General features: G+C 37.6%; 1 protein-coding gene across 1 annotated transcript in view; it reads right to left on the bottom strand.

The window, feature by feature from the left end:
* The window catches only part of LOC140538524 (adhesion G protein-coupled receptor D2), a gene marked incomplete at its 5' end in the record, with an annotated part of 69,759 nt that overhangs the window by 26,385 nt on the left and 28,720 nt on the right, over positions 1-14,654 (bottom strand). Inside the window, 3 exon segments of the mRNA XM_072661117.1 lie at positions 1,324-1,480; positions 5,492-5,545; positions 11,255-11,296. Of these exon segments, the coding sequence (XP_072517218.1) occupies positions 1,324-1,480; positions 5,492-5,545; positions 11,255-11,296 (253 nt within the window).

Raw genomic sequence — 14,654 nt, forward strand, 5'->3', positions numbered from 1 at the left:
GTAGCACTAAGAGAAACACATAACCACCTAGAGTAATGGGGTGGGTAATGCAGTCAATCAATATGTAGTGGGCATGTGTACTTGTTCTGCTCATCTTAGATTGGCCTTTATAAGCTATTATGGAGATAATAGTAATAATAGATAATAGATAATAATAACTACTACTATAACTACTACTACTACTAATAGTAGTATATAGTACTAATTGTACTATAATAATACAATACTGGTAACCTAAGGCCATTGCAAGATAGACAATAAATAGATGTAGTTAATTGGCAAAATATCAAAAACATTTGAACTAATATAAAGAATAAAAAGACTATAATATGATATAATTCTCAGATAAAAGACATTCAACAATCCTTGCATGCTCTGTGTACCAGCTGTCAACAATGACTAGCTGAACTGTGAGTTTATGATATAATTATTTGCTATTAGATTAGCTGCGGAAACATTCATTTCAACTCTGAATATTAGAGATGTGAATCTATCACCTTACTATGAATACATTTTATGACAATTATTTATACAACAATTCAATGCATCACATAATTCTGAGATTTGATTGAATTGTATTTTATTATGTATTATTAATTTTATTATTTTGGTATGGTTCTGAGACATGAATTCACATATGTGGTGCAAATAATGGCAAAATAATGAGTTTTTCCAAGCTGTATGAATTGTAATTTACAGGTTTCACAAATAAAGTTTAGGTGCCATGATAAAAAAAAAACTGTGTAAATAAATGTTTCATTAACTCACAGGGCTGTTTCAAAAACATGCACAAAACTATATTCTCAAAATGTGGGAAGAAGATTAACCACAATCAGTTATGAATGTTAAATTTATAAGCTACTGAATGTAATATACTTAATACAAATGAATGATGTTATTCTTTGTCAGTGCTCTTGCTGTCAAAAGCTCTGTCATTCTGTTTTTTTGAAAAGATCCTAACTGGCATGCAGCCCCTTGCCAATTACTGTGATGCAACCCAATAATGTTGAGGTCAGAAAAGGCGAGTGGAGCCCTGCAGTCTGCTGTGTCTGGAGAATGTTACAGTCTAAAACATAGCTGTCATTCTGAAGTTCACCACCCCTCTACCAGTTGCTAGGCTTTCCTCGGCTCGTAATGCAGCACAGATTTCTACAGAATCTCTGCTTTATATATACATATTCCCAACCACACACACACACATGGACACCCATACACATTAAAAAGTGTGCAAATGCTATGCAGAGGTTCCTAACTGCATAGTTACTGAAAAAGTACTCCAAACTCTGGCAGCATAAGAAGCAAAAGTATAAGCCAGGCACTTACTCTCATGGCTGTAGCTCAAGCTGGTGCTGTCGCTGGCTGTAGAGTGGTTTCCTGTATGATTGGCATCGACCCCAAGCCCACCCAGAGAGCTGGGCACAGGGGAGCTGCCTGGCCGAGAGCTGTGGACAGAGCTGGACGGTCTGGAGCTGCCACAGTTCTGGAGGAAATAGCAGAGGGACACTGCATCAGAACTGCGTCAAACACAGTCTTTCTGCGCCAACTGGAAATGAAGCTTGCACTAAGTGAACTTAGCATGTAAAGAAACCATTAGCTGAGAAGGTACATGCACTAGGTACTTGCTACAGATGATTTGTCAACTTTAGACCAATGCAAATCACTGCATCACTGTGTACCGACGCATTTTTACACTGATGTAATGACATGATGACATAGTTACAGTCCAAAGTTATAGTCCATATCTACCACAGCGAACAAACTAGGTGTATATAGGATGCTGCACAGGGATGGTTAGTGAGGGTTTCTGAAGCTAAGCTAGCTAACAAAAACAGCTCACATGGAGTCTTCAGTGGTGGTGATCATTTTAGACAAATGATAGTCATATCCAGATGAAATAGTGTACCAACTCTAACAATAAACAAGTGAAAATGGGAAGCCATAGATAATCATTACTTGTCATTACTGGCATTTCTTGACTTCATTTTGCCAAAAACATCTTATACTGTTTTGCCAAGGTGATACTGGTTGTATGCATTTTTTTTTAAATCTCTTTTATCATCTCCAACAACAAACACCAACAAACATGTGACATGAATGTTCTGCCCAGATCTCAGAACTCATGGATGTTTACTGTTTTTTTTTCATACTGTTGAAAATGCACACATATGCAGCATGCATCCGAGCTCTTTTCCATCCTATAGCTTGTCAAAACTTGAATTAGGATCAAAAAACTAATCTGCTTTCAATTTATATCTATATTTCTGGGCTGTCATGGACCCAGACCCAGCAAGTATTGAAAGGGGGGTCGTTTTTTATTTGGCCAGTACAACTGACAGCTTTATTCCTCCAAGCAATCTGCCACAGTGTGTTCAAGTGTGAGGTCATTCAGGTCAGCAGACAGCAGACACTCTAGTGACAGTGGTCAGGTCAACATAAAAATGATATTAGGCATGAGAAAATCACACTTATCCAGAAGGTCAAATGTTTCGTAGCCTTAAAACAGGGTTTCAGTTATTTAGCTGACAGTACTGGTACTGAATCCTATAATGCATACATTGAATAATATATACATTTAATATAACTGTTCTCATGGCGAGAGCAAGTACTATTAAATGAAAATGAGTGGTCTCATTTTAAAACGGCAAACGCTGACTGACTGTGATGGGTCGAGTGAGAGGACTGTTTCAAAATTACTAAGAAACTAGTGAATGTTTTTACTGCTATGACAAAACTTTAACTAATGTCAAAAACCTTGTATCACCATTTTCTCAGTTTCTCACTTTTTGATATAATGTGAATCGACATCCATTAAAAGTTCAGTTTTTCCTTCTGTAAAGTCATCATTTTTGGAGATATGAGGATTTTGAATGACAGCTACAAATTTGTCATAATGGCATGTAATTTCCCATTAGCAAACTAAGAATGTCATGCCTTTTTAAAAATAAGTGTTGGGTTTTTGGTCCAACCCTGTAATGTTGCCCGTTCCCTTAAATGAGTTTACCACCTGTGATCTAAACCACATGAAGGATACTTTACTAGATGTTTGGGTGTTTTTTCATTGTCCTACATTTTTAAATGAATGCAGTACGGCAATAATGACAACAGGCCCTTCAGATCCTCCAGAAAGTCACTTTATTGGAAAAAATTGATGTGACTTTTCATCTACTAAGCTATGCTAGCTGCACTGGAGCACTTTGTCCACACTCTCCAGTCCAATAAAGAACAGTATATGTTTTCATCCTACTCTACTGCATGTCCGGCACCAAACCACTCAGGTAGATACAGTATATCTCCCCCAGATTTATGAACCAAAACAGCATTAGCTAAAAAGCCATCCACCGCATACAGCTGTCGACTCCCATCGTGTGGACTTAGAAAATTGGAAAACTGCCCTGAGAGTGCAAAAGGGTCCCACCGCTAATACAGTCCGTGACGATATATATCAGCCACTACCTGCCGCTTGCGTTTGGTGCTGTGGTCGTTTTTTACTAGTCTCAGACTTAACAGTGTCGGGCCTGTCAGGGGGGTCAAAGGAAAGAGGGGGGGGGGGGGGGGGATAGTCTAAAATCAATCTACCTTTAGAAATTGTCTCATTCGGCTCTCAATGACCAGGTGGCATAGCAGGGCTGAGAGGGACATACTACATACTGCCGTAGGCCATAAACCATGACAAGCCCGGAGGAGAGTTAATATGATCATTCATAAGGGGACAAGTTGCAGTGGCAGAGTGGAGCTGAAGGAGAGAGCACTGAATGTGTGTGTGTGAGAGAGAGAGAAGCATAGAGAGGTGGTAGGGTGAGGGGGGCAGGGGCTATTAACTACTTTTAAACCGCTTTGCAGAAGCTAAGTGATCTCCACGAACAGTGGACTTGCGTATAAATACTGAGTTGACAGTTTAATGTCAAGGGACAAGCTTGTGCAGGATTAGAAACTTGTAACCCTGGGCTGCTGCCTGACATTCCTAGGATTGAGGTGGCCAGAGTGGAAAGGTGAACTATCATTCATAAATATATATATATTTAAGTTTATATATTTAAGTAAATAAATTAAAGCATTTTTTACATTTTCTAAACAAAAATCATTTAAGTTTGGGTAAAAGAAAATGCATTAAGAAAACAGTTAAATACCTAATTCAAAAGACATCATTTTGAGTCTAAAATCTGTTTGGCTGAGCTTTTGTTGTTTTATGCACTTTACCCACTGTTAATTAACAACATTGCTAAGCATAAAACACTGAAAACATGACTTCACTATTAAATCAGTCATAAACATAAACATCCTCTTTTCCCCTGAGCTGAACATGTGAATTCTCCACGTTATTTTATCATTCATCATTCATTTGTACATAATTATTTTCCAGTTTCTCTTTATCCCTTAGAATTAAGAAGCTCCTTTTCGTTGCTGTCTTTTTAAGAACGATGTATGTAAAAGCCCTCTGTTCTAATTGGCTGCACTGTGCCTACTGTGTCATATAGTGTTGAAACCCCTATATACAGCACTTCAGCATGAATAAGCTGAGCAAACCTGCTGTACGTTGACTAATATATACAGTTTATGACAACACAAGACCATTTGGTTGTGCCAATGAACTGTCCTGTGAAGTCATAATTGTACAATGACCTGCAAAACCAGATCTTTTCAATGCAATGTTTTGTAACATAAATGGACAAGCAGTTGTTCTTGTCATGTCATAAATGAACAATGAACTGGACTGTTGTGTCATAAGTGGACAATGAGCTGTAAATAACAGTTTTCAGTTCAATGTTTTTGTGATGTCAGAAAAGACCACACATTGTGGTTGCGATGACCGTGACCTGAAAACCAGATCAGTTTTTAATGCAATGTTTTTGTGACATCATAAATGATGTTAATAAATTATTCTTGTGATGTCATCAATGAACTGTCCTGTGATGTTATAATTGTAAAATGAGCTGCAAATGACAGTTTTCGATTCAATGTTCTAGTAATTTCATAAATAGGCAATGAACTGTACATGTGATGTTATAAGTGGACAAAGAACTGTAAAAGCAGTTCAGCAGACAGTTTACATTGCAATGAACTGTTCTTTTGATGTCAAAAATGGATAAGGAGCAAAAAAACAACAACTAGTGTTTAATTCTTTGTTCTGGTGATGTCATTAACACCTGTACATTCATTTTATAGGTCTATTCAACAGACATCATGTTTTCTTAGCACATTCATGTCATTTGATATAACAAGGGCTTGATGTCTAATACATAATACAAATGTAAAACTATAGCATAATAGCATACATACAGTGATGTGAGGCAAAGTAGTTCCCAAATATTGTTTTTGTTTCCACTTTATCACTAAACCCACACTTTAAATTTCACACCACTTCATATGATTTTATTATGCAGAAATTGATTTCCTTTTGAAAAATCACTCGAATGACGTTTCCTTCCTAAGTGTGTTAGAAAAGGCAACCTTCTATTGATAAGCATGGTATTGTTTATGCTTGCTTACTTACAGAGAAATTCTGAGCCTTCCTCCTCTCTTTGATTCTTTTGACTGTGTTGCGTATCTGTAAGAGAAAAACAAGGCTGTGAGCTCAAACCTTAACACCAGTGCCCAGCTTTAAATTCAGTCCAATTGAGGAATACAGACGCCAAACAGCAGGCATTGTGTTCTAGTCGTTCACGGGTAGGGAATGAGAGTGGACTGAAACGTTCCAGTTTGTCACAGGTAATGGGTCCTGAAAGTGACACGCAGAGCCGCTAAAGTAAGGAGAGCACTTTAACCCATCATCTGTCACATGACACCAAAGGGCTGCAGAAATGAAGCACTGGAGGAAAGGACCATCCTTGCAGAACAGATTGCATTTGTACAGTGTGAGAAAGAGGGAGGATGTATGAAAGTGCACATGCAAAGGCACCTGAGCCCAACCCATATATCAGCTGGCTGATAATATTGTCCAGTATCGGTAAAATTTCACCAACAGCAGGCCAGAGATTACAGACTACATTCCAAAAATGTATTCTGTATTATTACATGGACAATGTATTTTTAAAGTACTGATAGAATTCAGTTACCATGTGCAGTCATGCCTAACGTTCAGGATTTTTGCATGTCTGTGAAACTTTTTTCTATGATAATTTAATACATAATGTATTGTATACAGTATACTGTACATTGTGTTATGTATAAAACTCATATATAAATAAATTGTCTTTTTTTTGTAATTTGTATAATCTGTCTATCTGTCTGTCTGACTGTCTGTCTATCTATCTAGTCATGTATAATGACTTCATATTAACAATGAACTGTTCTGATGATGGCATAAGTGAACTGATCTGCAAAAACAGATTGCCAATTCACTGTTTTTGTGATGTCATAAATAAACCCATTAGAAATAATATTTTCCACAATATTTTAATGTGTTTACATTGTTCTGTTCTGCTGTATCAATATCAGACACAACATTGTCATTTCAGTTGTGCCAATGACACTACAGCTTGGGAGGCCTTACAATGATGATACTCCACCAGTATTACTGGATAATTGCTCTGAATCCCTGGGTGTGATAACACAGAAATTAGCCCAATTTATTTATTTTAAGTGCACTCATTTACTCAAATTGGACAGAAAGTATTTTTATACCAAAGCTACGAAACCTGTTGCTAGATGATATTATTCACATTAATTAGTATCAATCTTAAAAATAAAGATATTTGCTTACAACAAATATGAAAATGTGCATTTTGAAATTAATTCTAAAAAAAAAACAAAAACTATTGGTCTATTCATCATACAAGGTTCCTACAGCCTAAATAGATGTGATGAACTGATTTGACATTTTACTGACAATATGAATTCTATTTTTCTGACTCTATTTATCTTCTCTTGCACTTACATGTATACAAATAGAAAACAATAACCATTAGCCAATAAAAGTCCTTTGTTTAAACAAGTCATGCGCTTCCTATCTAAAGACACATATTTTTCCTGCTACAGGATTTTGTCTCAACAAGGCTGTCACCATTCAGAACAAATACACAGCATTTTCCCGAGTCAGCCTGCTGCCTGCTGCAAGCCAAGGCCCAGCCCCTCGTGCTGGTGAATATGCATTATGTCTTATGACTTCATTAGATCCTGGCATTGTCATAAATTATGCTGCCACACAGACATACATACAGGGGCATGTTTTGCATAGACACCACTGCCTGTGTCGACAGGGCTAATGAAGAGAACAAAGCACCTTTGACAACCCCCAGTCAACAGTAATATGTCAGATTTGGATTCTCTCTATCTCTCTTTCTTTCCCTCTCCCTCTCCCTCTCTCTGCCTTTCTCTCTCTCTCTCTCTATTTCTCTTTCTCCAGTGAGTCATGATTTGAAATGCCCAAAGTGCACTGTAGCCCTAATGAATGGAACTGGGAAATCAAATCAATTTATTTCAGGAGAAAATCACGGGAAGCAATGTAGAAAAAGCATATTTCCAGCAATTGGGCCGCTGAGGACGCAGCTTCAACTTACTATACTTAGGAGCTGTTTGCCTGCCTTGCTCTCAAGGTTTTTTTTTTGTTTTTACAGTAAGACAGTTCAGGCTTTCTATGTAAAAGTGTATTAGATGTGATTTCCATATGAAAGTTATGCAAATGGTAACACCTGCTGACATCCTTGGAATGAGGACGAGGGAAAGCAAGGTCATCAAAGAGAGAAATAATAAGATGACCAACGAGGGAAATCTCACTTAAATCAATAATGAGGCCTTTTGTCTTATGATTATAGTAAACGTTTCAACCAGTTTTAACATGCCGGCACATAGAAACTCTAATCATTCTGAAGAAATGAGAGATTGCTTTTGATGAATAAATGAACTTACCGACCTCTCTTATTGTTAATAAGACGTTGATCTAATGTGTAGCAGTATGGCATAGGAAATAGTTAATTACACTGACCCATGGAATATAAAAATTCAGTAGTATTCTGCATAATTATGTGTAAATATACATTAATTAGTACAATAATACAGAGTAAGAATAAATAGTAGATAATGTAGCTGTAAAGAGACCTGAAAGAGTAATGTTCATAAATATGAGTTTAATCAACAAATCATCATAAAATGTAAGTTAGCAAGTAGACTTCTTAAAGGATATATGCCACAGTCAGCCAAATTGAACTTATTCTCCATCAATTATGAATACGATGAGCTCACTTTCTTCTTCTATTCAGCAAGAATCTTCTAACAGAGCATCTTAGCCAGTTTTTTTTCTCTTCATCTGGAGGAAACTCAAGTGTACAGATGTCTGAAACAGATTTCATGGTTCTTGAAGATGTGGAGAGGTTTTCTTGAATGAGAGCAGACAGAACAGAACTTTTCCCTTTGGCCTCTTTCTTCCGCTCTCTAATTCCTTGAATTTTTTTCATATACTAAAACTTCAACTATTCTCTTCAGCTTTTTGTAATTTTTCTATTAACCGAGAATTTCCTTTGCTGTATAAGGAGGGGTGAAACTTAATCTGCCAGTGTTTCTTGTCACACCTTCAGAAACCACACAAAGGGTGTGTGTGTGTGTGTGGGGGGGGGGGGGGGTAGAGTGGAAAAAAAAGAGCGAGCAAGAGAAGAGAAAACGGAAAGATTATTACATTTTATATTTACAAAACTCCTTTTGAAAAACGCATAAAGCAAACATGGGTTGCTCACAAATTGTGAAGACCCCAGGGTCAAGGAGAGCGGGGAGTTGGAAAATAGATTCCCAAGCACTAAAAAAGCCACTTAAGCAAGAATGCAGCGATGATTTATTTTACAATGCGGAGAGGGTCAGCGGCGAGACTGTGTGATGTCAATGCAGGGCTCTGACTCAGGGCCACCTCCTCACACCTCTTTTATGGTGGGTGAAAAGGTACGAGCGAAGGAAGACAAAAGGCTGAGGCACTCAGACTGTGCCAGGCTGAAGGTGCTGAAGGGTGGAGGTCTGTACCCAGGTGTCTCTGACCTTGCCCACACACTCCAAGATATATAAACACTTTTTGCATGAGAGCTCATCTAAATAAGAACAGTTTTTATAACCTCCCAGACTGCTTTGACTAATACTCAGCAAGGAAATGGTCAATGGAAATGAATGTTTAATGTATTTTAGTGGGTGGAAAAACAATACAAACTGTGTAAAAGTCAGCTTGAATGCAAAATATATAAGAATATATACTTATAATGAATGTAACAGGGTTCATAACGGGGAGGTGCCAAAAATCTTGGATTTAGAAGATTTGACTACTAACTGCAGTATAACCTGTTTAATTACCGCATAATAACCGTAAAATGAATCTTATATCAAAGCACACATTACATCAACCTTTCTAACCTTTCTCTCTCAATAATGTCGCAATACACAAAAATATTGAAATATGGTGATAATTTACAGTGGTGGCTTAACTGAATATGACTTAAGCCTTGGATATTGAATTACTTCAACTATAATAAGGTGCAATTTAATCTTTATTCCACTATTCCAGCTAGTAACCAATAAAATATGCTTAAAGGTTAATGAACACAGTGGGCACATGGGCTGATTGAGTTAAACCTGCTATAGATCTGTTTTGGCCACCATAAAAGCATTTTAACTGACATCAAAGCCTCCAGTCCACATTAGAAGGTCAAATAAATTATGTTACTTGTGGAGGCAAATGGAGGCAAATAAGCATGGTACAGCACAGACAACAGTTTAGCATGCCAGCCAAAATTAGGCCTGGGTTATAAGGCTGCAGCGGACTTTTTACAGGAGTATTTTCATACACATTATTATTCTTATTATTCTGTCAAACTGGTTCATACTAAACAGAAACAGAAATGGCTTACTTTAAGATTCTTTCCTCTGGTCCATGAGTGGCCCCCATTTTCACTGTTTAATGTACTTTATTCTATTAATATGACATTGCCTTACTGATGTTGCTGCATTTGCTTGATAAATGTGGTCTAACAAAATGGAAAATTCATAATTCTTTATTTTGTTAGTGTTGCAAACTATCTTTCTGAACAAGAAGGATGTTAATAGGAATATAGCTTGTACATATAAGTAATAATAGTTTTATCTTTACTCTGAAAATAAATAATAAATGTTTAGCAATCCACAGTGTGCACTGAATGAGCTGGTACACTCAACTGGAGAAAAACACAGTGTATCATCTTTACAGTGATAACATACAGAAAGCACTGATTCTACATGCTGATCAATTTTACTATGAGCAGCGTAAATAAGCCTTGAACCAGTACATAGTACCAGTTATGCAATTTGTAGGTTTCCATTGTGCAAGCAGAAAAGCCACTAGAGGGGCTGCAGAAAGCTGTTAATCGTGCATAATGTTGTGACTTTTGACTTTTGTGTTTAACTGAAACCTTAACTGATGGAATTGCAGACAGCAACATATGCTGAGCAATTACTGGAATGCCAAGCAATTAAGGTATGGAATGAAATCAAAGAAAGTGACAGCTAAACTCATAAATTCAAAAACTTTCATGGACATCATTTCAGTACAATGCTGTCTAAAATAACGTAATATTAAAAAACGACCCACTGACAATCAAGGGATAAAGGTGCAGACATTCAAGCTTTTCTCCACACTCCTCCCCAGAACAGAAGTGTGCTACATATAGCATATGTACATACAAATACATGTATCAAAGATGATCTATAACCAATGTTAGGAACACATGCTATACTTATCCATATTTACTTTATTCATGTTTTTCATTAGAATTTAAAGAGGACAATTTACCAAAAAGTGTTTATTCAAAATAGGCCTCATCCATTAAACCTATATTCTACCCCGTACCATTAGTTTCCCCTCTAAAAGAGCATCTAAATGTTAATAACTGTTTTCTGTGACATGCCCCAAACTATCTGCCTGCTGTCCTGCATATATTCTGTTTCATCCCGGACTTCCAGCAAAGACGCCCTAAGCTGGCAGGGCCCTAATGTCAGAATGTTAAATGGAGGACCATGAGTTTAAAAACTTAAAGAGGCAGTGAAATATTAGCCAATGTGGGTGAGGAATGACTAGCTCTTTACTCTGCGTGTCAGTGGTTAATGGCGGGCTTGGATGCATATAAGTTAGCCCAAGCATGAAGGGCAGTGGGACGCTCATGTGAAAAAAAAAGAGAGAGGGAAAAAAAAGACAACGTTGACTTCGATCCTCCCCCCACCACTCACCCCACATCCCATTGGTGGGGAGCCATCAGAAACTTGTCATTTCTCTCACTCACTCAGTCAGCCTTGAGACACACTGCAGACTTACCTCCGTGTTGTACACGCCATATATCAGGAAGATGAAGAGACCCTGCAAAAGGAGAAAACGGAAAAGAAAAAAAAGAAAAAGAAGTTGTTAGGGCTATTTTCTTTTTTCCTCTTCATTTCATTGAGGACGCAATAGGATAGAGATGACAGAAAAGGGCCACATTTCCAGTACAAGTACAGCTGAGCACAAACAAAATGTATAGACTTTCTGTATCTGCTTGAAATGATGCAAGTTCTCTAAACTGGACAAGCACTAAGAGGCATCCAAGACCCACTGTTGCTCATATGCTACCCAATTGAGAAGCTCAACCCAAGGTTTTCTCGAGCTTTGTGGAGCATACATATTTCTGCTTTAAGTGCCCACGTTCAATACCCACTCACCCAGAGACAAGCAAGAAGCACAAACATGCGAGAAGAAAAAGTGCCAGTTATGGAGTAGCTAATCAACAACAAACGGCAGAAGAGGGGAAGATAAAAATAATGAACGTAACAAAAGCGAAATTATGTCAAACCCACAAAAAACGCTGTGGCCGACGCTGAGAGGAACATGAATGAGCTGCCCTTGGGCACACAATGAGGGCGCATATGGTGGCAAAAAAGTGGCAGTTTTCATTATGTCTGGCACTGTGCTTACTGAATGTTCAAGAAACGCATTCACCTTCCAGCTCAATACAATCCTGAGCTAGAGAGGGTTGGAGAAAGGACAGACTGACAAAGAACACTTTTCGGCGAGGCAGGAGACATTTTCCACCAACATAACAAGACGCAAAAGCCTTAGAAATGGCTTCATATGACAAGAGGCGTTTTAAAAGAAATCTGATCCAACCCAACAATTAATTGTTCTTCATACCTACAGATTTGAAAGAAGTAGAAGGTGCAACATTTTTACTAATATCGCACACTTATGGCACCTCTGACAGAATGGCAGCCTCCAGCCATCAATCAAGCAGGAGTTTGGAACATCCAATTTGCCACTGCTAGATCTCGATGTATCACCATTGACAATTTGATGGTGGTCCGTTCCAAATGTTAGCTAGAATCTTAGAGTGCAACCTCACTCCTGCTGTGTTAATGTGTACTTTTGAGGTATATGAAGAGGTGCGTTTATTTTGGGTTTAAGTACACTTACTTACTGAGGTCCAAGCATGAATCCCATTCTGTTTCTGAAAGCTGAATCGAGTTGAATGCTGAACTGTTAGGTGTCATGTAATGTCAACACTTTGAAGACAAAGGTCTTGTCTTTTACCGGTATAATGTGAAATTATTAGCCACATAGCACAGTTGAGCTTCTCAGCACATTTAATGCATTAATTATCCACCTGAAATTTTACACTACATGTCCAAATGTTTGTGGACATCACTTCTAATAAAAACATTCAGCTTTAAGTTGCACCAATTGCTGAAACAGATGTTTAAATACACACACACAGGTTGTCTAGTTCCTGTAGAGAAGTACTGCCAATAGAATAGGGGTATAAAGCCCCCCCCCCCCCCCCTCCCAGCACAGATCTGAGGAGCAGTCTAACTGTGGGGGATGAGTTGGGGATGAAAAGCAGTGGTGATCAACCAACATCCTGACCTCACTATCCCTTATGTTGCTGAAAGCAATTAAAGCCTCTCAGCAATGCTCCAAAATCTAATAGAAAGCCTTCCCTGGACAGTAGAGACAGCTACTCCAACAAAAGCAGGACAAACATGAGTGAATGAACAGGCGTTTCAGTACTTTTGTCCATATAGTGTATATTGACACTCAACTTGGCACTGAGACAGTTTCCTAAAAAATAAAATGACCACTGTCAAACTTTCTGGCCTGAGGATGTTACCCTAGACATTTAGCCATGCAAAAAACATGATATGCAATTAAGCTAATTTATATTTATTTCGTTCACTTAACAAAACTTTTTAATTTCCCTAATGGCATAGTAACACTGACAGCTCCAGTAAGTTAGACTTTCTGCCATGTTCAAGCATACGTTGCCTGCTGCTTTGCTATCTGTACACAAAACCACACACTGAATGAATACCCAGAGACAGTGGGTGTTAATTTACAATGCATAACCCATTGTTTTTTATTAGGATTACAATTTCCTACTTAGTGCTGCAAATTAATTACCATGTTTTTGATCATGGCTCTTATTTGTGATTAATCTTTTGTTGTGTGTTGAACAAAGTGGGGAAAGTATCCCCTGCATATTACAAAAAATGAGCAATTAGAATATAATTGAGTTAAAAATAAGTGGCATCAAAACAATGATGATGGATTGTTTAAAAATGTTAATTCATTAATGTTCAGTTAAAAACAAACATAAAAATGGAGCACATTTAAATGCATTGTGCTTTTTTTTGTCAAACACATTGTTTCTTTTGAACTCACTGCAGTGAAATGGTAGAAAAGTATGCAATAGACTAGCAGTGCTGCTTTCAAAGTATTACTATACATCAAACAGAACGCATAAATTAATTACGGGCAAAATTAATTAGGAAACAATTGTATGGTTAAAGAAAAAAAGTCAATTTCAGTAAACATTGTGCTCTGGAAACGAGCACCCTTGAGACTGCAATGTAGTGCAGAAGAAGGCAGGAACTTCAGTTCATTTAGATAATCAGGGGCCCACATATGACCAAAAGGAAGGAAAACCTCATGAAAATATTCCTAAAAATCAAAGAAGCACGCTTTCTCACAGTGTCTTGAAGGGTCTATGTGATGATAGAAGTCTTAACAGGTACAATTAAATTATTGTATTATGAATAAAAAATATCCATAAAACCATTGCCATTTGTATATATTTGAATTGAAAAGCATTTTTTTACAATAAATGTACATTTTTAAAACCTACTCTGTATGTCATTTAATCATTCAGTCTAAAATCCACCCTGTACACTGTCTGAAGCCCAGACAAATACTTCTCAAATTTTGCCCATACATCAGGAGCAAGCATGTCCTGTTCAACTGAACAGAGAGTGAAGGCACCATACACTAGGATGAATAAAGGCTCTTGCTCCTCATTACTGCAAGACAAGATACAGAAATTCACTTTGCTTTTCATTTAAGGGTTTCTCGTCCCTCTTTATAGATGTGTGCCTTCAAGCTTTTACTTACTTCCCCTCTCCTGCCCCCATGTAATAAATGATAATAAATTTTCACAGATGACCACCTCATCTTTTTTCCCTTTTGTACTCTCCTCTAATGCACAAAAAGTTAGAGAGCAAGCAGGTAAAAATCCCCACAAACCCCTTTTTATTTATGACGTTGTCCTTGGTAACAGAAATTTCAATGTACTGAAATGAAAACTATGATTAAAGAGACACAGTGTCTCAGCAGAGGGGGGCTGGTGGAGAGACTGGGGCAGCTTTCTATCTCTTGAGTGGATATGATACCCTGTGACATCACTTCAGGAGCA

The sequence above is a fragment of the Salminus brasiliensis genome, chromosome 17 (assembly GCF_030463535.1).
Source record: "Salminus brasiliensis chromosome 17, fSalBra1.hap2, whole genome shotgun sequence".
Taxonomy (NCBI): domain Eukaryota; kingdom Metazoa; phylum Chordata; class Actinopteri; order Characiformes; family Bryconidae; genus Salminus; species Salminus brasiliensis.